Genomic DNA, 25,157 nt, shown 5'->3' on the forward strand with positions numbered 1-25,157 from the left:
TTGCAGCCTTAATCTTTATTCAACAGAGCAGGGTGTTATTTTCCTCACTGTAAAAAGATATGTCTGTAAACTGAACAAGTGATTTCTGACCATATATACTTCTTCAAAAAAGAAGCTATATAAAAATCTTCCTCCTGGAAAAGATGAAAACAAATACATTGATTTTAATTCAAGTGATGAAATGAGACATTGTTATTCGTTTTGCTACAGCAGTGAAAATGTTCTGGCTGGTGAAATAAAGATACAAGTAGTCCAGTGGTGGGTTTCAAAAATTTTTAGAACCTCTTCTAAGCAGGTGTGGCCTGCTTTATGGGAGTGGCTTGGTGGCCATGTGACTGGGTGGATGTGGCCAACATGCAAAAAGTGGTGAAACTCACTTAACAACGCTCTTGCTTAGCAACCAAAATGTTGGCTCAGAAACTCTGGCATTTGACCCACGCAAGTCTTAAAGCTGGCAAATTACAAGACCCTTGCACCCCTAACCCTTTAGAAAAAAACCCCAGGGGTGTTCAAACTTGACAGCTTTAAGACTTGTGGACTTCAACTCCCAGAATTCCTCCTCTCGCTCTTCATCTTGATGTGCGGACGGGCGGGGGGAGGGAGCTGGAACGGTTCTAAATGGCACTGTAGATTTGTGGAACCTCTTCTATAGAAGAGGTTAGAACTGGCAGGAACCCACCCCTGAAGTAGTCCATCACCCCCAAAAAATTGTTAGTATATATTCAACTCACAAAAATACATTTCAGACGTTTAATGAAAATAAATGAGTACAATATAAAAAAGAGCAGAAACATACAGGCATGTGGCGGAACAAAATTCAATTTCCTATTGTAAACATTTGTATTAATCTGTCACCTGCCATGTAAACTAGCATCTGAAATCTGGTTTTGAAAATTCAGAAATAGTTTTAGAGTTAAAGTATTTACTGCTAACAGGAACAGAATGATTTGATCTTTTCATTTAAAATAGATATTTCAAATTATGGTAGGAATTACAAGCATGCTCAAGTTCTGTAATATATACTTGAAAAATCGGATAGTGACTGTGTGCATGTAAGCACAACTATTAAACTACAGTTTGAAGAAGTTAGTGTAATCTTGATTCACACAGTAAATAGCAGACAGACAGATTTGCATATCATTCTAAACTAAAAACAAATGAACAGGATTATGACTAAATTATTTCCATGAAAGAAATTAATACATTTTTGATACTGTGTAGGTAATCTTGTGAAAAAAGAATATATTTCTTACTACATGTTCATGATTATGGTGCTAGTAATCATATGATGCTAATAATCACAAATAGCCTTTCAAAGTAAGCACTACGTAAATACCTTCACTAAGGTATCATTGCAGTTTCTTTTACTTTATTGTCAGTCAGAGATTGATTAAAATCAGCTGTTAGATTGAATCTTAATACATTGATGATTGAGTTTGTTTCAGAGCAGATGCTAGCAATTTTCAATTACTGGGCACCATCATATGATTTTTCATGATGACACGGACACCAAAGGTAATGATGATAATATTTTTCGTAAATACTAATTGGACAACTCTCACAACGTTCAGTGTACTAGCTTCCAAATATCATAAGATTTTTATCCTTCTCATCTGTAAGTATACATTGTTCGGGATGGCTTTCAGATTTGGAAAGCGAAGACCTCCATGGCCAATCACATGAATAGCTGGTGGGACGTGGAGTGTACTTGTATTAAATGCATGATTTTTATCCAAATTTTTTCCTCTAGTGCGCATCTTATTTTTGCAAGTGTTTCTGAAAAGGCAATGTGATCCCTTAAAAGTATTTCCATTTATTTGAAACTTCCTGGAAAAAAACTGATTACAGACCTATAGATTGCTTAAATTTACACCGATACAGATACATCTAAGGCCACTGATACCAATGACTTTAGATACTTCTTATTGTATTTTTTACAAGATTATATTTCAAAAGGGTTAGCGGATTCCCCAAATACATTCCTGCAAAAGAAGGAATTCTAAATTGTTGCAAATCATCAACTGCTTCAGCAATAGCATCAACTGCTTTCATTTCCAACTTAGCAGCTGGGCATCCATCCTTCTTCCTTCTGGTCAACTGGGTAGAGGATTAAAATATCCAGCACCATATCAATGATTTTTCCATGACAACTGACAACGCACTAAAATATTTTTCTTTACTTGAATTGCGCTGGGATTCATCTTAGTAACTTCTGTTAATTCTCCAGCAAGTGAAGTATATGATTCTATTCCTCACTTCTCCAGGAACTTTGCAAATAATTTGGACTAGGAATGCAGCAGAGTTCAAATAAACAAGCAACAGTTGTAGAATCTTTTGTCCTACAGAAATGCCATTTTGAATGACAGAGGCATCTAGGATCCAATGCAAATCCTTTGTTTGCAACTAACAAAGCATGAATATTGTTCTAGACCCAAAGAAAACCTGTATACCGTAATTCCAATATATATTTTAACATTATCTGCAGGTACTGTTATAGTTTCTGAAGTTAAAAAAATAACCTTTCTTGTAGATTTTAGTAGGAGTATACCAGAATAAGTGGTTTGAAAATAAAATCCTCATATGAATTAAGTACACTGTAATAAGTAAAGCCTTGGTAGTTCTGCTTTATACCACTTTTCTTGTGGTTAAAAAAATATTTTCTGTTCCATTCTGTTTCATGGGCAATCTTTAGGCATCTGCAAAATAAATGTCACATTGCATTATTGTTGAGCAAAAGAAAGTCAACTATCAATAAAAAGTGACAATATTTAGGTTTTCAAATTGTTCCTTATTGCAACTTTAATAGTTAGACATTTTATTTCCAAGATGGGGGGGGCAAGGATAGTTGATGCGCCAAATATAGCCTCTCAACTATCAAACGACAACCCGGCCTTCACGTGGTGCCCCCTGTTCCCACCAATCGGGCTCTGTCGACCCTTGGGACTGGCGTCCCCTTGGGTATATCCAGCCGAAACAGCTTCCATGGATTGCCATAACTTTCCATGGAAGTCGCCTATACCCACGTTGGGTGAAGAGGCGTCAAGTGAGTGTAAGTGATTTCCAAGATGAAGGTTTTTACAAATATGTTTGCTGCTTCTAGCAACCTTTGGGAGAAATCACATTTGAATCTTAAACTATTCTACCCCTGTTAAAATACAATGTGCTTTTCTTCCTCAACACCTTTGAAAACAAATTTGACAGAAAGTAAATCATACGCTTCCCCCTCCTTTTTTTTCCTGCTAACCCTCACTTTCCTGATGAATAATTCTTGAAACTAGAAAACCTGAAGAAATTTGGCATGATTATAGATTTTAGATTTTCCCCCCTGTCTTATGGTCAAATACGGTATGCTTATGACACTTTGGCTACTTGCATTTCTGTCTGGGTCAGGGGTGGTTTCCGGCCGCTGCTACTGCCGGTTTGCTCAGGGATGTGCTGCACATGTGCGTTATGCACATGTGTTTCGCACACATGCACAGTACTTAAAAAAACAAGATGGCGCCACCGACAGAACCAGTTTGAGGGAGTGGCAGGCCAAGTTACTGGGCTGAACTGGTAGGAACCCACCTCTAGTCTGAGTGCCTCTGCTCTAGAGGACCTTGAGACTTACAGTGACAGGTGAATTCAAGGAAGCACTTGGGGATGGGAAGGAAAATAGGAATTACCCCCAGTTTAATAACCACTGATCTGGAAGGTGAGAGGCTGAACACTGATTCAAGACACAAAAACAAAAATCCAAACCCTAAAGACATGCTATTGACACAGTATGGATCACAACCTGTGTTAAATTAGAACATAATAATTTAATATTTTATGGCTAAGCTTAATTTTTCAGTTTTCCACTGAACTCTGTAAATATGTACAAGATCTCTTATTGCCAAATTTCAACTGAATTTGATCGGAACTGGTTTCCCCAATTGTAAAAACAATAGTTAATTCTTACCTCCAGAGAAAAGTACGCATGTCTTTTTACAGTCTTCTTCACTATCAAAGCGATTATCATTCCCATTGCAGCCACCATACCAAAACTGAGCACAAGAATCGGCTTGCTTATCATAATACCATTTTATTATATAAACGCGGCATGGTCCTTGATCTAATCTTAACTGACACTGTGGAGGCCTCAGGATATTTGCTTTAAAAAATAAAAACAATAAAAATGTAATTGTTGTGTATCATTGGAATAATATGGCTGCAATTTAGAAACCCTTTTAATATTCTCAAATAATTTTATAGCACTGTTTCTCAACCTTGGCAAATCTAAGACATGTGGATTTCATCTCCCAGCTAGCATAGAAAACATGAGCACAAATTGCAGAGATGAATGAGACAGGGCCATAGATTTGCATCTGTTTCCCAGAAACTTTGCAGTTTTGGAGAAAATGATATTTTGTGATGAAGTTTGGCATAAAAAAAGAAGTAACCCCCCCGCCCATGAAATGCAAAGAGTTATCATGGTGGTTCAGCAAGATGGAAAGTGCAGAAGTTGAAATCCAAACAGATTTGAAGGTCATGTTATTGGGTAAGTCAAGGATTTGAGCATAAAATTATAATTAATTAGAATTGATGTACAGTACTACACGTTTATGATTATACATGGAGAGAGAGAAAAACCACATTTGAAACACTGCAATATGTAAAGACCTGTCTTGACGGTAGATGGCATGGAAGAAACCAAGGAATGAGATGGTGGCAGTGTCTTTTCCGCTGTTAGAGATGGCAGGGATGACGGTGGTGGTGAAGATGATGTTGGCAATGGCAGTGTCGAAGTAACTAGTGCAGAGAATATTCAAGACACAAAAACAAAAATCCAAACCCTAAAGACATGCTATTGACACAGTACGGATCACAACCTGTGATCACAAAGAAAGAAATGAGAAAGAGGAGGTTTCTTTTACCTCTGTGGCACATATTTCATTAAGAAATTAACTATGAAATAAGTACCTTTACCCTTAACTGGAGGCAAGACTGGAACATCACTTTTGTTGGATACCACGTCATGGTTCTCAAGAAATATTCTGTGTGATCCTTTTTCCTAAAGTAAATCCAGATTGGTTAATTCAATCAAACTTGGTACACAGATGATCTACTCTCTGGAGACAAATACTGTGGAGGTAAGACACCCCATAACATCCCTCAGAGTGTGTGTTCTGTTAAGATGCAGCCTGTTGTGCCTTTAAATGGCTTCTACTGTAATGCCATAAAATGGCTTCTACTGTACAGCCCAATGGAGTTGCCATGGTAACAGCTTCACAGTACTCTACAAGGGGGCTCCCTCTGGTAAGCGGGAAAATCCAGAATTAGAAATTACGTTTGGTCTGGACATTTCCCCCTATAAATAAATACACTGGCAAAGCGGGGTTATTGGCTAGTACTAGATAAAGGTAAACAGACTTCCATCGCTATTATTTCCATGCTCTAAACCAACCCATGGCTCTGTGTTTCCAGTTTAAGAAATTCACTATACTGCCAAATAATGTCGGACAATATCAATGTCATTTCAGAAATCAGATTATTATACTACTAAATATTATATATATTTAGAAACCAACCCAGACACTTATTAAACATACACTGATTTAAAAAGTGGACTGCAAAGTCATGTTTCTCTAACAGAGTTTTAAGGAAACCCACCCCATTAATGCATTTTTAAAAAATAAAGCGGACTTCAGAGTACCAGAATTAACGGTTGAGAAAACTGGCCAGTGTTTATGGAATTGTCTTTCATTGATGCTTCATATGTACTTGAAGATACTGCTTGTCCATTCTTATTGTTCATGTGTAATAAATGTTGTGAAGTGTGAGAAGATACTGAATGAATCAATGATCCACTGATGCTTCCTCCATTTCCAACTCGGTTATATATTAAGGCACCATGTTCATCCTCACAAAACTGGTTAACAAGTTTGGACTCTAAAGCTATAAAATAAGAAGAAAAGGAAAAGTCTAAAATATGGTAAAATATACAACTATTGACTAAGTAATAGAAATATTCATAGTATTTTGAACGTGAATCAATAATTATTTTTTAAAAGCATTGACTGCTTCTTTGATGTGTAGATCACATGGAATATTACTCTCACATCTCAGTAATATCCTAGATATCAGCATGTGTATGAAAGCAGAAATAAACATTTTTTTATTGTCAAGGTATTTTCTGCTACCATTTCAGTGGTGGGTTCCTACAGATTTGGACCGGTTCTACTGAACCGGTAGTGGTTTGGCGGCCTGGGTTGAGGGAACTGGCAGCGACCCAGGCCTGTCACGCCTCCGAACTGGTTCCCCAGTCACTTCCGTTGCTGCGGCCATCTTGTTTTTCTGTTCTGCGCAATTTATACTGCACTCTGCATGTGCACAAAGAGCACACACAAGGGAACTGGCAGTAGTGCCGGCCAGAACCTATCCCTGTACCATTCCTATTCTTTCTGATCATTCCCAAGCTGGTGGACATTTTCCTATGTTGACTGACAAAAATTGTTCTCCAAAATATTTAGATTGATCACTCTTGCTTTGCAGAATGAAGAGCTGAAACAGAAGTGCTACTTCAGAATTTAAAATATTTTACCATTTACTGTGAATTCCAAATATAGCAATAGCAATAGCAGTTAGACTTATATACCGCTTCATAGGGCTTTCAGCCCTCTCTAAGCAGTTGACGGAGTCAGCATATCGCCCCCACAATCTGGGTCCTCATTTTTACCCACCTCGGAAGGATGGAAGGCTGAATCAACCCTGAGCCGGTGAGATTTGAACCGCTGAACTTCTTGTGGTAGTTACAAATACAGATGTGATAGATGTGTTATACCAGGCAATTTTTAAAAATAAATTTTCTCAAGTTTGGTAATATTCTTACGGATAGATCTACCTTGAATCATACTGAATAAAAATGATCAGAAATATAGATGTTGCATGCAACTCCTGATCATCACTAGCAGTCTTCATAGAGCAAAAACTATTGTATGTCACTTTATGTCATTTAAGTGGTGTTTTGGTGACTCACATTGGCAATAGCCTTAATCTGTGATCATATAACTAGTCCAGAATGTTAGGTAACACATGTAAAAATATACACTTCATAGTTTGCAATGATAACATTAAAAAAATGATGCATTTTTTCCTAGTATTGTTCTCTATTTCCACTCTGATTATTTTGGGGTCTTAATCATAACAAAGATAGTCATTGAGTGGACTCACCAAAACACAGAACCAAGGCCTTTAAGCTTGAAGGGTACCAGTGGAATGTGCGTATAATTCAGAGGTGGTATTCAGCAGGTTCTGACCAGTTCTGGAGAACCGGTAGTGGAAATTTTGAGTAGTTTGGAGAACTGGTAAATAATACCTCTGACTGGTCCCGCCCCCATCTATACTCTGCCTCCCGAGTCCCAGCTGATCGGGAGGAAATGGAGATTTTACAGTATCCTTTCCCTGCCTTGCCCACCAAACCATTCCCACCAAGCCATGCCACGCCACACCCACCAAGCCACGCCCACAGAGCTGGTAGTAAAAAAAATTGGAATCCCACCACTGGTGTATATTAGATATCAACTATATATCAATGGAATCAGTTTATCTCTAGAACCATGTTTAAATGCTCACCCGGAAGAGTATTAAAATCATCAATAAGATACATATGTTCTCTGTCTGGATCAGATGCAATTAGATTCAGCTCACGTAAAAACTCAACTTGTGTTGGGTCTGAAGTATTTACAATGCCAATCGCATACATTTCTATGTTGGCTGCATGAGCTTCCCGGACAGCGATATCCAGCTTAACAGCTTCTCTCTTATCAGCTTGCCCATCGGTTAGGACTATGGCAACTTTCCTTACACCAGTTCGAGCCCCAAAAAAGCCTTCTTGTGTTGCTTTGCGGATGGCAGTTCCTGTGTAAGTGCCTTCTCCCATGTATAGCATCTTTCTGATAGCTTGTTTCACATCCTGTTGGGCTGTGTACCTATTCAGCCCAAATTCGAGCCGAACTTCCAGGCTGTAGAGAACAAGTCCAATTCTAGTAGCATTTCTCCCTACAGTTACTCTGTCTACTAAGGCAGTAACAAAGTCTTTGATTATTTCAAAATTCTCTGGGCCAACACTTTCAGAACTGTCAATCACAAACACTAGCTCCATAGGTATTTCCTTGCATTTAATGCCACAACCTGTAAAAGGGAAATAAAAACAAAACTAAACTAAATACTGAATATTTTTTTACTGAAAGATCAAACTATATAAGTCTTTCCATGTGCGCTGAACATGAGCATTATTCCAATTATAATTCAAACAATATTTTTATGTCATTTTATTCATTCAAAACATTTATACAACCTCCTCCTGATTTTGAAACCTGGGTGGCTCTCAATCCACAATTAAAACTATCAATAATAAAACAACATAATACTTTATTAAATCTATTAATACCATAAATATTAAAAACCTGGCGCCAAAGTTTAACTTCCAACATACCGTTAACCCCAACCAAAGAATGATATATAAAACACCAACATTTAGTTCTTTACTTGTTTACCCTCCATAGATAGTATCTTTACCACTCTCGCTCTAATGGATCTACCCTGGGAGATTCTAGGGCTGTGATGGCAAACCTATGGCACACGTGCCAGAGATGGCACGCAGAGTCCTCTCTGTGGGCATGCGCGCCGCTGCAAGCTGCTCTTCCGGGTTCCGGTGCACGCATGCACATCGGACAGCTGCTCTCTTCCAGGTTCTGGTGCCTCGGCATGCATGTGTCTGCGCTCCAGTTTCGGCACTTGGTGCCAAAAAGGTTAACCATCACTGTTCTAGGGAATGGATATTCGTACTCTCTCCGTCTACCTCTTATCTAGCTCTGGGCTGGGCTGCCTCTTGTCTTATCCCCCTCCTTGGAATGTGCTCCCATGTTTCTCAGTAACTACAGCTTCACTGTAGTCTATCACGCCACCACTTCATTCACAGACAAATTCCATCACACATACAGTTCCACATTAAATCCTTTCACCCACCCCTCCCTACACCTGTGCTTGGGGAAAACCCCAAATCTTCAGAGCTTTTCAGATGCCACAGGAGTAACCTGATTGTTGGCATTTTCATTTTATCTTTGAGTAAAGAGTATTCTAATAATTTTCCAATTTGGGGAAAAGAATAAGAACCTGATAGCAAGACAGATTGCAAACTTACCACATATTTCTTTAATTAATTTAATTATATCTTCTCTCTATGTTAGAAAAGAAATACACATATAGTATTACAGATCTGTTTCATTTTCAGCAATTTATAAAACGGCCTTTGCAAAAATACATACAAATAGTGTTTATTATACTTAGAATACTCTCCTATTTTCATGCACTGAAAGTCATCTTATCCATCACCAATACTTAAAATACTTGCAAAGTACTCTTAGAGTTTTAACATTGTTCTTTACATAGAACCATATAATTCCAAAATGGGGGTGCAACATCTTAAAATTTCCCAAATAAAATATTTCTGTGTGAGAAAATCTCTGATCCTCTTGCATTTTGCCAACAATTATTTTACCATATTTTGCAAAAAATATTTTACTTCAGTTCTCCAGGTATGACACTGTGAACATTTGGATAAAGTGTGTGGGATCATTACTGGGTAGGGAAAGCCAATTCTCTCTCTGTCTCAGAGCCGAGGTTGGCTCCAAGCTGCCAGCTGCTGTTATGTATGTACGTACACACACACACACACACACACACACACACACACACAGATATATGTATGTATGTATGTATGTATGTATGTATGTATATGTAATTAGTGTCACAACCACTGGTATGCCCAAATATGGGAGGAAGCTTACTGTTTCTATTCTCTGTCTATCGGCTCGTCACAAGAGACCATCCAGACAGAAACCCAATATTTTTACTGTTGCCTTTGTTACATTTGTGTTGTATTTGTGCTGATAAATAAATAAAGGGAGACTAGTATAGATCTATTTCAAACTATTTAGCTCTCATCAGCTAGCCATACCCTTACTGGGATTCGAATCTGGGCTGTATTACATATTAGGCAGATGTGTTAACCACTAAGCCATAAGGTTCTCCTCCTTTATCAGCTGAGCCAGGGAAATAGGTATGTAATTAGTGTCACAACTCCTGGTATGCCCAAATATGGGAGGAAGCTTACTGCTTCCATTCCATATATGTATGTATGTATGTATACACATACACACACACACACACACACACACACACACACACACACACACACACACATATGCATAAATACTACAATAGACAATTCTTCATTCATTTCCAGGTGGAGCATCACCTTGGTAATGGACATTGAGAACAAGTTAATCCAAGCAACTAATACCCCTTTCCCTAAGTCAGAGTGGAGCACACTGAAACTCCATTTATCTTTACGAAGAACTCAGCATAACCAATCCCATTACATCTAAACCTCTAGGAAACATGCATTCTAATCAATCCTGCAACATTTTACTTTGGCAAACAGACCCATTTCTGTTTGTGCATGCGTGTTCATACATACATATTACATGTACCAGAGGTGGGTTGCCAATTTTTTTACTTTCAGTTCGGTTGCGCTCCCGGGTGCGCTCATGCATGTGTGTGACGCTTCTGCGCAAGTGCGGAGCCTCCCCCTGCTGCTACTACCGGTTTGGCCGATCTGGGCTGAACCGGGAGCAACCCACCTCTGACATATCTACATATGCACACTGTTTGATGTTGGCCTACTAGTTGTAGAGGAGAAAGGGTGAGTAGGTGGGAGGGAGGGAGGGAGGAAGGAAGGAAAGAAAGAAGGAAGAGAAGGAAGGAAGGAAGGAAGGAAGGAAGAAGGGAAGGAAAAAAGGAAAGAAGGAAGGAAGGAAGATTACACACAGTATGATTTTTAACTTTATTTCATTTATTTGATGCCTCTTATTACTGAGATAATTTGATTTTCTTAGATTTTGTTATATCATGTGAACCCCTTATAGATAGAAATATTAAGTTTTAGAAAAACTGTTGTGCTCAGAACCCATAGAATAAGTCATTGGGAATAAATCACTGAAACAGTCTTTAAAAGGCAGAGGGATATCGTCTGTGCTCTTTTTCTTCCACTTGAAAGGAAATTATAGATACATTTTTAAACAATTTAGATATCTTGCACTGGTATCCATTTTATATATACTTTAAGCAATTAATAATTCATTTCCCACACTTTCGTAATTATTATTAGGGACCCATTAATTGAGAACAACACAGCATAACTAAACTTGATTCTGAAAAAGATTGCTTACTGTTAGACCTTGTACTCCCTTAGGTCCAGTTCTACCCTGAAAAGGCAATATATTTTATTATTATTTCTAATTCATCATTAAGATTTGCTGGTATAGAAAGCAATCTAAATCAATGCACATATAATCAGGGGTGGGATGCTACCGGTTGGAGCGAACCAGTAGCTGTGAAGATCAGCTGTGAGCGAACCAGTTCACTCCGACCTTCAGGTGGAACCAGGTTATACTCACCTATATTTCCTTGGTTTTTAGCCCAGATGATAGATGTGGCCAAGTGGATTGCCGTGCCTCAGCTGTTTTTCTGTGGACTATGCATGCGCATGCATCACGCATCAGGCATGTTAGGCGCGTGAGTGAGTGAACTGGTTGTTAAACTGGTAGGATCCCACCCCTGCATATAATTATAGGAACTTGGCGCACCATCCTATGAAAACAGGATCACCTGCTCCTATTCTTTCTGTTGGAGTTAGGGAGGACTTCCTCCTGATCCTGCCTGCCATCTTCCATAACTAGTTTCTTCCAAGGGGCGATTGGGCTAGGTAGGAAGAGTGAGGACCAGAGGCTATGCTTGGGAAAGATTGGAGAGTCCTCAAAGATATTTGCATGCCTTCAGCCTAGACAAAGGGGGAAATATTGTCAGCTACTTTACTGATGAAAAAGGTTCTCCCATTGCTTGTTCTTAAATGTCAAATCTAGAACCTCCTTCTAATGGCACATACCTCCTAATGAAAGTAATTCTATTACTTTTGGTAGAAGCGGCAGTCACATGATTGCAAAATGCAGTCTGTCAATATATGGTGACATAAGATGAATTGTTTCTGATAGAATATTTGTAGCTCAGAATTCAACTGTGAGGTCCTTGGTATTCTCTGAGCTTTGTTGTTTTCTTGCAGGCATTTCATTACCGAACTAAGTAACATCATCAGTGGGATGAAAACTCCTTAATTTCACAACACATGGACAGACTAAACCATACTTTCAGCTGGGAAACTGTGAACATTCTAGACCAAGCTGAATCAAAAAATGCTAAAGAATTCATGGAAGCCTGGCACACACAGGCTTTATATATATATATATTTATATATATAAAACCCAGCCTGAAGATGGCGAGTGAGACCGCGCTGAAACGTTGCCAAGACAATCTCAATCTTACATGGGAAAAGACCCGAATACAACAAGACCAGCATATATATATATGTTATATTTGTGCTGATAAATAAATAAAGGGAGACTAGTATAGATCTATTTCAAGCTATTTAGCTCTCATCAGCTAGCCATACCCTTACTGGGATTCGATATATATATATATATATATATATATATATATATATATATATATATATATATATATATATATATATATATATATATATATATATATCGTATATACTCGAGTATAGGTCGATCCGAATATAAGCCGAGGCACCTAATTTTACCACAAAAAACTGGAAAAGTTATTGACTCGAGTATAAGCCTAGGGTGGGAAATGCAGCAGCTACCGGTAAATTTCAAAAATAAAAATAGATACCAATAATGTTTTTGAATATTATTTCAAAGAAAAACAGTAAACTAGCTCTGTAAGTGGAAAAGAGGGTCAATAAAAACAATATGGTATCAACAATAACTTTAAAAGTACAAAAACCTTAGCTCATTCAGCAACCAAGCTAAAACACGAGTTAAAATCCTTCAAAACTCATAGGCTCATAATATACATTCTACCAGTGTCCTGCCTGTGCCCATTGAATATACAGCCTGTCCTGTGTCCATTAATTACAGCCTGCCATTGCCCATTGAATAACATATACAGCCTGCCTGTGCCCATTAAATATACAGTAGCCATTGTAAAAATTTGCTCTGGATAACAAATTATTATCACACAATACCGGTGTATTCAATGAAATACTTCACTCACCTCATCTCCATGCAGTTTAAATTCATCTCCCTGGAACACTAAGTTCTCTTTTTATTTGCTAAACTGTTGGACTCCTACAGTAGCATGCAGCTTCATTTTCAGACTTTGCTCTATTGAATGATGCCAAATAAAACTTAAAAAAGAGGAGATTTCTGCAAGTTTGTCCAAATGTATGCATGTACAACATACCTGTGTTAAAAATTCTTCTCTGACACACACACACACACACACACACACACACACACACACACACACACACTTATTTCTTGGTTATCCCAAAGGGCCACAAAAGCATCCCATTGCCACTGTTGCTTTCAGCATGTTACATTCCACCATGGATATCTTTAAAGAAAGAATTTGAAACTAATAAAGGATGTGCTGTCCAATTTCTTAAATGAATTATATTTGGTGTAAATAAAATGAACCCTGAAACAATTACGTTGGCCATTGATGTGTTTGACCCTTCCCTTGGGCTCAGCTTGGTCATCTCCTACAGCTATCAGTCTTTTGCATACGTGGATACCAAAAGAACAGTTTACAGATAATCCTTATTTAGTGAACATAACTGGGACTAGTATCTTGGTCATTAAATGGTTGTTAAATGAAACTGTGACTGGGCTGAGGATCCTATTCAGTTTTCCTTTGCTTTACAGGTCTTTTTCACCATCATTATAGCTGCAAACAAACAATCACTAACAAGGCAGCAGATACAAGGGGGTAATTCAGTCCACCTCATCCCTTTGTAAAACACCCCCCACCCCCAGCCGCTCTGTGAAACACCCCCCACCCCCAGCCGCTCCTCAGCCCCACCCGTTCCCAGACACCTGATGAGTCAGCACTACTTTCCCAGATGGGGACAGCGCACCCAACGCTTAGGTAGTCCGAGAAGAAGCGGGGAAGGGCCCCACTTCTTCTTCTTTCCACCCCACCTCCGCAGAAGGAAAACTCAAAGCATCACGGCGATCCCGGGAAAAAGAGGCGAGCCGGGGAGCGGCGGCATTTCTCTCTCTCTCCCTCTCTTTGCCGCGACCTGCTGCCGGCGGGCAACAAGGACGGCCACCCACGCCGCAGATCCACGTCCAGCAGGGAGGAGGAGGAGGGAAACCCACCCACCTGTCAGCCACGGGAGAAAGGAAGTCGGCGAGCGGAGGAAAAGACGGGGGAAAAGGAAGCTCGGTGGGTGAAATGCGGTCCCCGCCAGGATCTCACCTCGCCCTCTTAGCCTCCCCACCCTTGACACACATGCACGCACACGCACCCTCCGCCTAGCCCGCCAGAACATTCCCGGGTGGGAACAGCCGGGGGTGGGGGGAAGAGAGAGAGAGAGAGACGCGATCGCGTTCCCGGCAGTCCAGAGCAGGAGGCGCTTTTTTCCAAAAATAAACACAGTGGATCATCTATCTCAGTGTTTCTCCACCTTGGAGACTTGAAAGTGTGTGGACTTCAACTCCCAGAATTCTGGGAGTTGAAGTCCACATATTTTCAAGTCTTCAAGGTGGAGAAACACTGATCTATCTAATTAATATAATTAGTTATAATTAGTTGGGAGGGAAAAGCGCTTGGTGCAAAGAAGGACTTTCTTTCAACCAGCGGAACCCCCTGGCGCAATCGGGCTGCGATTGGCGGCCGTCCTTGCTACAATCCGCGCCGAGCTCTGATGAGGGGGAAATTAGATTCCGGCTGATGCGGCAGGGGCTGCGCTGGTGGGGACGGGTGGAGGGGATGGGACTTGGAGTCCTACCATCTTGGCGAGTGGGGAGTCTCATCCCACCCCGCCCCGCCCGTCCCCGCCAGCGCAGCCAGGCTGCGATCGGCGGCCGTCCTTGCTACAATCCGCGCCGCCCACCTCATCAATGGGGTAAAGTCCTTACGTCCAGCTCTGATGCGGGCGTAAGGAAAGTCCTCTCTTTCCCCCTCATCAGAACACAAGCCCGGGAAGCGAGTGGAAGTTCTCTGCGCGACTGAAACGGAAGCCACGGCAGGAGAGTGAGGCTGCTGCCGGCCATTTCACCTCGCGCAGAGAACTTCCACTGGGTCCCGAAATGGAGGAGAAAAAGGGGCGCCCCTTTTTCTCCTCCATTTGGGCAAATTTTTCACTGACTCGAGTATAAGCCGAGGCAGCTTTTTTCAGCCCAAAAAGTGGGCTGAAAAACTCGGCCTATACTCGAGTATATACGGTATATATTCTTAATAGCCCCAGCAGATATTTTGTGCCCATTAAGAAAGATTGAGTCAGATTTACAACCTAAATGCTGGAGATGTGATTGTCTCGATATTACCATATATGGTGGACTTGTAAAAAGGTAAAAGCATTTTGGATAAAAATATGGTGGATTATGCAAAATGTTCTTTAAAAAAGGATAAAGTTTACCCCTCAGTTATTCTTGTTAGGTATAACTACTGATTGTACTGTTATAGAGACTAACTTGATTTTGTATTTAATAACGGCAGCAAGACTGTTGGTGGTGCAATACTGGAAGAAGGAAGATTTGCTTACTATCCAAGAATGGATATTAAAAGTATATATATATATCTCAGGGGTGGATTCCTGCCTCTTCTATAGAAGAGGTTCCACAAATCTACCGTGCAGTTTAGAACTGGTTCCAGCTCCCTCCCCCCGCCCATCCGCACCCACCACTGATATATATATATATATAAATATATGTTGTGGCCCAGCAGGAGCCGTTGGAGCTGCCACCAGACTCCGACAGCGAGGGGCCCCATGAGTCGGCTCTGGAGGATGTGGAGGACCCTGGACAGGGTTCCAACTCTGAGCAGGGCGCAGAGAGGCTGATTGGCCACCAGGAGGCGCCTGAGCCTTGGACCAGTGGGGAGGAGACAAGGGAGAGTGATCCAGACACCAACAGTGAGTTGTTCCTGGATGCCTGGCACCGAAGAGCTAATAGGCATCAGGAACAGTTGCGCAAGTACAGGAGATAATTGCACTCAGCTGGTAGTCATTAGGCTCCTCTCCAGACTATTAAGGACTGCTTGTGCAGACGCCCCTCTTGCAGAAGTCAACGCATGGACTAAAAGTTGGAGAACTTTTGTAACTAGCTTGGCAGGCTGGATTGCTGCCAAGGTTTGTCTGAGTTGCTGCCAAGATCCTTATCTGTTTGTTATGCTTGGCTTTCACCCACCGAGGTTTTGGTTTCTTGCTAATAAAGTACATTCCAGTTAAGCTTGTCTCGGCATTCGTTACTGGATGGAGAAGCGGGTATAATTAATTCAAAAGACAATCAAAAAGTAAAAAAGAAACAAAGAGTCAAAAAGACTGAAGTATCTCCTCACCTGCAATCAACACCCAGATAAGCAGAGATTAACACTAGACCATGAATCAAGAAGTAAACAATACCCCAATCAAGGAACTACCAACTCAGACAAAGAAGCTAAGTGTATACAACAGCCTAATCAAAGAACCACCAAGGGCAAATCACTGGTATATAAAAAGTGGGTAAACCCTAGTCCTTTCTAGCATTCATGCAATGAGCATTGACTAGCTTGGTAATGAAATGTCTGCAAGAAAACAATCAAGTTCAGAGAGCATCAAAGACCCCACTGATAAAATGTTCAGAAAGCAACAATTCCCTATTATAATTTTATTTGAAATATTAGGAATGTATAATTGTGCTTCTGGTTTTGAATTCTGTTATTCTACTCATCACAGATATTTCAACCCATTTTTTTCCAGATGGAACTTTCATTCAGAAAGTTAATCTACTCAAATTACTGATAGTCTTCGACTTATCACCACAATTGGGACCAAAATTTCCATTGGTAAGCAAGGTAATTGTTAGTTGCAGCCAGTTTTTTATGAACTTTTTTCCATGATTGTTAAGCAAATCATTTCAGTTGTTAAGTGAATGATATGGTCAACAAGTAAATTCAACTTCTCCCATTGACTTCACTTGTCAGAAGTTGGTTGGAAAGGCTGCCAGTGGCAACCACATGACCTGGGACACTTCAACCATCATAAATACATGTTGATTGCCAAATGTTTACATTTTAACCGCTTCACAATGGAGATGCTGTGATAGTCATAAATGTGAGGACTGTTTGTCAGTCACTTTTTCAGTGCCTTTGTAACTTCACATGGTTGCTAAATGAATTATTGTAAATCGAGGATTTCCTGCATTCTTCTTAAGAATTGATCTGGACCCTTATAAGAAGTACCTATTTTGTAACCCAATTATTTGATTGAAACGAATGCCAATACTTAAGATGTATGCACATGCAGCGTTTCGGCAACGTATTCTGCAGCATCTGTTGGATGGGGTTTATGTACTTACAGGTTCTCCAGCTGTTCCAGGGTCTCCCATATTGCCCTTTTCGCCTTTTCTTCCTCTTTCCCCTGCAGTTCCACGGTCACCCTTTGAATTAGTTACACAACATCTGTAAAGCATCTTATTTAAATGTAATGTAAATTCCTGTCATGTGACCATGAGGTGCTGCAACCATCCTAGGTGTGAACCGGTTGCCGAGAATCCTGATGGCAATCACATGATCACAGGGCTTCTGGAACAGTGGGAACGTTGAGAACCAACTACACTTGCTCAGTGCCATCGTAACTTTGAATGTCACTGAATGAATGGTCATTAGCTAAGGATTACCTTGTGATCTCCTTTTGCCTTTTTCTGGGCAGATGAGTTCACGTCCAGGTTGTTTGGTATGGTATTGCAGCTACCCATCTTTTTCTTTCTTTCTTTGTAATAATGCTTATCCTCAATCAATGGGATGTTTGAGGCTAATATTTTGTCATTTTAGTGATTATTGTTCAAAGTCAGATAGGTATAGGTATAGGTATAGGTATAGGTATTTTATTTGTATGCCGCCCTTTTCCCTGGGGGGGACTCAGGGCGGCTCACAGTTCAAAGGGAGGGAGGACAAACCAAGTTAAACACATAAGACAATACATTGTTAAAAGCACAACATTCATACAATTCGGGTGGGGTTAAGGTCTTTAGCCCCAGGCCTGTCGGGACAGCCAGGTTTTAAGGGCTATGCGGAAGGTCTGGAGGGTGGTGAGGGTACGAATCTCCACGGGGAGATCGTTCCATAGGGTCGGAGCTGCCACCGAGAAGGCTCTCCTCCGCGTGGTTGCCAGTCGAAATTGACCGGCTGATGGAACTCAGAGGAGGCCTAATCTATGGGATCTAATTGGTCGAGTGGAGGTAATTGGCAGTAGGCGGTCTCTCAAGTACCCAGATCCAATACCATGCAGGGCTTTGTAGGTGACAAGTAGCACCTTGAAGCGCACCCGGAGATCGACAGGTAGCCAGTGCAGCTCGCGGAGGATAGGTGTGGTGTGGGTGAAACGAGGTGCACCCACGATCGCTCGCGCGGCCGCATTCTGGACTAGCTGAAGTCACCGGATACTCTTCAAGGGCAGCCCCATGTAGAGCACATTGCAGTACTCCAGCCTAGAGGTCACAAGGGCACAAGTGACTGTTGTGAGAGCCTCCTGGTTCAGGTAGGGCCGCAACTGGTGCACCAGGCGAACCTGGGCAAATGCCCCCCTGGTCACAGCTGACAAATGGTGTTCAAAAGTCAGCTGTGGGTCCAGGAGGACTCCCAAGTTGCGGACCCTGTCTGAGGGGCATAGTATTTGACCCCCCAGCCTGAGAGATGGAACACTTGACAAATTAGTGGAAGGGAAGCACAGCAGCCACTCGGTCTTATCCGGATTGAGCACAAGCTTGTTAACCCTCATCCAGTCTCTAACAGCCTCAAGGCCCTGGCTCATCACGTCCACTGCTTCATTGAGTTGGCATGGGGCGGACAGATACAGCTGTGTATCGTCCGCATACTGGTGGTATTTTATCCCGTGCCGCCGAATGATCTAGCCCAGCTGTTTCATGTAGATATTAAAAAGTAGGGGGGACAGAACCGAACCCTGCGGCACCCCATATGTTAGGGGCCTAGGGGTCGATCTCTGCCCTCCGACTAACACCGACTGCGACCTGTCTGAGAGGTAAGAGGAGAACCACCGTAAGACAGTGCCTCCCACCCCCACCTCCCGCAGTCGTCGCAGAAGGATACCATGGTCGATGGTATCGAAAGCCGCTGAGAGGTCAAGGAGTACCAGGATGGAGGCATAGCCTCCATCCCTGGCTCTCCAGAGATCATCGGTCAATGCGACCAAAGCGGTTTCTGTGAGCACCAAGGGAAATATTTGAGTTATATTGGTAATCATGGGCATTAGGAAGCCTATCCTTGGCTTACAATTTCCCGTTCTAAATGCCTAAGTATTTATTTCCACAATTAATGGTAAGCATAGGAGAATTCCCAGGAAAATATTTACTGTATGGATAAGATATGTTGAGAGCCAATTTGGTATAATGATTAAGGCCTCATCAGGTTAAAAACTGGGAAACTATGATTCTAGCCTCCCGTTAGGCATGAAGCCAGCTAGATGAGCTTGGGTTAGTCACTTTCTCTCAGCATTAGGATGGAAGACAAAACAAACTACTTTTGAGAACCTTGGCAAGAAAATTGCAGAGACTCGTTCAGGCAGTCTCTGATAATTGGACACAATTGAGCAGAAAGAAAGAAAGAAAAAAGACAGTTTAGGAATTACATTCAGCAATCAAGTAAACAAATGGGTCAGGTCCATCAAATTATAAATGTATTGTTTTCTTTAGAGAAACGTTACAAGTATTTAGAAATTATAGTAATAATTGCCTTAGAAAAAATGTAGCATATCCCTCATTGTTCCCAATCAGAGATCATCTACCCTGAATTATGCTGTCAAATGATAATCTGCTGGTGCAGTAAGGTCAAAGTGCATTTTTTCCAGGCTTTTTGTTAACTTTTAACATTGATTTTTAATCATCCTTACCTTTTTTTAAAAAAAAGCTTCTATATATTGATTTTATGTTTTAATATTTTATTAGGTACACTGGCCATAGTCTCTCTGTGAGGCAATTTCAAAATTCGATAAATACATAAATCAAAACCTATTTTTTCATCTCTTGGAAGGTTCTCTGAGAGGCTCCTTGGGAGCATTAAATGTCCATGTTACCTCTTGATAACGCAGTCCATATCTACAGAGTTAAACTGGATGTTTGTGTAAAATTATAGCACATACCTTTGGTCCAAGAAGTCCTTCTCCAGGAGGCCCACGTGGTCCTGGCATTCCTTGAATTCCCTGTTCACCCTAATTATAATTAATTGACAGAACAGGTGGCAATTTTATTGTATATTAAATACAGTCTTATTTTCTAAATTTGATTGAAAATATATATTTCTATTTTCTCTAGTTTGTGAAGTCTGCTTTTCCTTCTATATTATATCTAAGACAGTGTCCAAGAAATCATGATACCTTTGGTCCTTGTATACCTTCACCAGGTGGGCCTAAAGCACCAGGAGGCCCTTGTCGTCCAATATTTCCCTGAAGGAAAAAAAGTATAGCCATCCTTAAAGATATCATGACATGCCACCGTATTCCATTTTGCTGCTCTCTAAAAATATGTATAAGAACCATGAAGATCGTTGAAATTTCTCCTGTTTGCAATCGGTTTATCTTACAATTTAACTCTAACTGCAGTTTTGCTAGAAGCATCTCTTGATTTTATATCTTAGGCAGTGGTGGGTTTCAAAAATTTTTAGAATCTCTTTTGTAGATGTGGCCTGCTTTGTGGGAGTGGCTTGGTGGCCATGTTACTGTGTGGGAGTAGCTTGCCAGCAATGTGACTGGGTGGATGTGGCCAACTTGTAAAAGGTGGTGAAACTCACTTAAAAACGCTCTTGCTTAGCAACCAAAATGTTGGCTCAGAAACTCTGGCATTTGAAGCATGCAAGCCTTAAAGCTGTCAAGTTACAAGATCCTTGCACCCCTAAACCTTTAGAAAGAAAAACCCAGGGGTGTTCAAACTTGACAGCTTTAAGACTTGTGGACTTCAACTCCCAGAATTCCTCCTCTCGCTCTTCATCTTGATGATGTGCGGACAGGCTGTGGGAGGGAACTGGAACCAGTTCTAAACGGCCCTGTAGATTTGTGGAACCTCTTTTATAGAATAGGTTAGAACTGGCAGGAACCCACCCCTGATCTTAGGGCTGCTTTTTTCAAATAAACATGGCTTAAAGGACAGTTCTATTTATATACACTTGGAAGGAAGTCGTATTGGGTAAAGAGGAGACTATATCAAAAAGTCCAGGAAACATCCAAGAAGATGACAGTAACATACAGCCATACAGTATATGGCTGCCTAGAATACAACATAGCTGTATCTGTGAAGACACCAGGGGTCAAATACGATTCAAGGAATATTTTATCTTTTTATTCTAGAGTGTTCCAACCAGAAGTAGTTTGTGCATGATTCATTTACACCAGCATTTTTTCTAAGTGATATATCAATGATTATTATTAATTATAGTGGCCTTCCTACTTGCTACAGGCAGCCTAGTAACAGGTGGCCAAGAAAGATTTCTGAGGTAAAAGGGACAATCTGATCCCAATCACAGCAAAACGACCAGTCTGCTCCAACAACTGGTGGCTTCATTAAAGCAACTAAGTTGAACGACTTGTATCTTAATGAAGAAGTTGAGAAGTTGCAAAAACATGATATATCTCGACCTTATTCTTTATATTCTTTATATTTTACCTTAAAATACTTCCCAAGAGCAAACTATGACTTCTGAAATGATCTATGATTTTTTAAATTTTGGAAGATACCTGGATTCACCCATGCGTGAGTTGAGAGCTATATAAATTTGCTAAATAAATAAAAAATAAATAAATCTAAAAGTAACATTTCAACGAGTCCTGCAATAAGAATGGTAATTTTTTATATTTGCTTCAATATATCTTTATTATTATTTGAATTGCAGTTTGCTAAGTTTTCAATTTTTTGGTCTTCTCATTCACAAAATATTAGTTATGACATTAATTTCTCTTAAATTAATATGACTAGTAAACTGACTACATATATAATTATTTTTGATGTGTAACTTACTTTTGGTCCTGGAAGGCCCTCTCCTGTTGCACCTGGGAGACCAGATGGTCCTCTTGTACCTGGATCACCCTAAAATGTATATTTGTAAACATTTCAAATTATTATTGTTGGTTGCAGAGTTAGTCAGATTTTAGACTGGATTTGGCATTTTTATGTACCCATCAAGTCCTTTCCAAGGACCTGGAACAGGCAGAAAAGATATTGTGACAAGATATAGCAATAGCAATAGCACACTTATATCCCGCTTTACAGCCCTCTCTAAGCAGCTTACAGAGTCAGCCTATTGCCCCCAACAATCCAGGTCCTCATTTTACCCACTTCGGAAGGATGGAAGGCTGAGTCAACCTTGAGCCTGGTGAGATTCAACCTGTCAAATTACAGGCAGTCAGCAGTCAGCAGAAGTAGCCTGCAGTACTGCACTCGAACCACTGTGTGACCATGACTCTTATAATATAATTATTATTATAGTTGGCTGCCCATTTTGCCAAATGTTTAGACTAGGTTTGGCATTTTGTCCTTCTATCAAGTCCTTCCAAAGGATGAGGGATAGGCAGATATTGTTTGATGGTGTTAACAGATGCCGATGCAATGTATTAATCATACAAATTTACTTGTAAGGTACAATTCATAGACTTTTTCTCAAATCAGGGAAAAGATGTTGCAAGACAAAGTAGATTTGTGTTTCAAATCTATGGTTCAGTTTGTGTATTATGCTAAACCAGGGGCCAGCAACCTTAAACACTCAAAGAGCCACAAAAGTCCTAACTGGAAGCCCCCCGTTCAATTCTGGAGCTGACCGGAGGTCTGCTTGCCCCACCACAGAGTCACCTCCTAGCATGGCATCCTTTTTCCTCTACTTGTCCTAACCGAAAGCCCTATCAATTGTGGAGCCGACCGGCAACAGGGAGCTGCAGCAGAGGGATGGAAGAACCATATGCGGCTCCAGAGCCGCAGGTTGCTGACCCCTGTGCTAAACTATAGCACGATTTGTTTCATTTTTGACCTAATATGCGAGCCTAGCTAGTATGCAGGTGTAATTTATAAATTATTATTCATGTTTTTATGGTTTACTGATACAGAGTGAACTAGGTCATTGTAGCATTTTCAATCACCTGTGCTTAAACATTTTGGTTAATATGTGCACGCAGTCTCACACACACATATGCCTCAGTAGTGGGATTCAATGTTTTTTTACTACCGGTTCTGTGGGTGATGCAAAATCCCCATTCCCTCCTGATCATCTGGGACTCAGGAGGCAGAGAATAGATGGGGGTGGGGCCAATCAGAGGTGGTATTTACTGGTTCTCCAAACTACTCAAAATGTTCGCTACTGGTTCTCCAGAATTGGTCAGAACTTGCTGAATACCACCTCTGGGTGGGATGGGAGAAGAGAAGTGTGTGTGTCTGTGTGTGTGTGTGTGTGTGTGTGTGTGTGTGTGTGTGAGAGAGAGAGAGAGAGAGAGAGAGAGAGAGATGCAGTGACTCTGTGGTGCGTCATATGGGCACAAAACCTCTTCAGCCATCGTAACTTTGAAATGGGGTCACATGTAGGCTTCTGTCCTAATTTTGTATGGAGGCTGTATACCTATTCTAATAAATGGGAGCTTTGAGAAAATGCCTGTATCGGAGTTGGGGACTTCAGGAACGCTGACATTAGGGTAAACAGTAACAGAAAAAAGAAAAAAGAAGCATTGACTTCCAACTTGTTTTAGCACAGTAAAATAAGGTAATAGCATACATCCTCAGCTATTTACTTTGTATAACAACAAACCTATCACATTCTCTCTCTCTCTTTCTCCCTCTCCTTTTCCCTCTCCCCCTCCTCTCTTTTTATCTTATATACACTTTATACATACACTGTTTTTCTTATGTACTACTATTTATCTAATTTATACATATAATCACACTATTTAAAGTGCACCTTTGGTCCAGGTAATCCAATCCCATCTGGGCCTGCCTCTCCAGGAACTCCAGGAAGACCAGGAGGACCCTGGTGTAAGGAAGTAAATAGATTTAACTGTTAATGGTTCTGAACTGCTCGCAGTTCCTACTCTTTCTTACTGTGATTCACTGCTCAACATTCTCTTTTTAAGTAACAGCAAATGTTGACTACTTACAGGTAGGCCTGGATAGCCATCTCCCTTGGGGCCAAATGGACCAGGAGGTCCTGGCTGTCCACGGTCACCCTTTTTACAAAGAAAGACATAGTTACATGTTGTTATAGCTGCAGTTACACTCCGTAGAATACTTTTCCTTTAAAGGAACTGGTATGGAACCAATATGGTTGTTACCTTAGCCCCAGGAATTCCTATCCCTTGCTCTCCAATTGGCCCAGGTGGCCCAGGTAATCCAATGTCACCCTTCAATTATAAGACAAACAATGATTGTTGTTGTTGTTCCATTGATCTATTGGATTTATGGCAAACTGTTCTGACCTAGGGTTCCCCAAAAAGCACAAGGCAGAGTCCTGGTCCCGACAAAACCCCTTTTATTAAACGAATGGGAATTCCTCTCATTCACATTCAGCAAGGCCTGGCCAACAGTCTTTCGCAGGAATATTTATGACTACAGACCTTATCTATCTTGGAAAGCTACCTTGTAAATATTTTCCAAATGAGGTGCTGTGCAAGGAAAGACTGGGCACAGAGTCTCTGAGATTCATGGACAGATCTTCACACTCCTGAAACGAATCTAACGAATTGTTTCCTGCAAAAGCCCACTCCCCTTTTGCTCCTCTTTTATTTCCTATAGGAGGAGCCAATCACCTTCCACCTGTGACTTTACTTCCAAGTCTACCCTGATTTCTGAGTTGTTCTTTTCTTCTGGCAGCTCTGCGCATGCGCACACTGGGAACACGCTCCAGCAGTTCCTCTGCTTCACTGCTGTCTAGCTCCATAGGCACCTGATCACTGCCAGGCAGCCTCGGCCCCGTCTCTGCAGCAGATGCAGAGCCCTCGTCCGAGCCTTCCCCAGCCTCCAGGAGGCTGGGGAAGGCCCCTCCCCAACCTTCTCACTGTCCGACTCTGCTGCCAGCTCTGC

The 25,157-nt window shown here is 41.0% G+C and overlaps 1 protein-coding gene across 1 annotated transcript in view; it reads right to left on the minus strand.

Moving 5' to 3' along the window:
• The window catches only part of LOC116523514 (collagen alpha-1(XXVIII) chain-like), an 83,105-nt gene that overhangs the window by 26,912 nt on the left and 31,036 nt on the right, over positions 1-25,157 (minus strand). The window contains exons 22-36 of the mRNA XM_032238632.1: positions 24,410-24,478; positions 24,236-24,304; positions 24,040-24,108; positions 22,119-22,187; positions 20,486-20,554; positions 20,252-20,320; positions 17,454-17,534; positions 11,256-11,291; positions 9,167-9,203; positions 7,597-8,154; positions 5,678-5,919; positions 4,945-5,035; positions 4,645-4,773; positions 3,944-4,135; positions 3,666-3,778 (exon numbers count right to left, since the gene is read on the minus strand). Of these exons, the coding sequence (XP_032094523.1) occupies positions 3,666-3,778; positions 3,944-4,135; positions 4,645-4,773; positions 4,945-5,035; positions 5,678-5,919; positions 7,597-8,154; positions 9,167-9,203; positions 11,256-11,291; positions 17,454-17,534; positions 20,252-20,320; positions 20,486-20,554; positions 22,119-22,187; positions 24,040-24,108; positions 24,236-24,304; positions 24,410-24,478 (1,893 nt within the window). The remainder of the gene's footprint in view (positions 1-3,665; positions 3,779-3,943; positions 4,136-4,644; positions 4,774-4,944; positions 5,036-5,677; positions 5,920-7,596; positions 8,155-9,166; positions 9,204-11,255; positions 11,292-17,453; positions 17,535-20,251; positions 20,321-20,485; positions 20,555-22,118; positions 22,188-24,039; positions 24,109-24,235; positions 24,305-24,409; positions 24,479-25,157) is intronic.

The sequence above is a fragment of the Thamnophis elegans genome, chromosome 1 (genome assembly GCF_009769535.1).
Source record: "Thamnophis elegans isolate rThaEle1 chromosome 1, rThaEle1.pri, whole genome shotgun sequence".
Taxonomy (NCBI): Eukaryota; Metazoa; Chordata; class Lepidosauria; order Squamata; family Colubridae; genus Thamnophis; species Thamnophis elegans.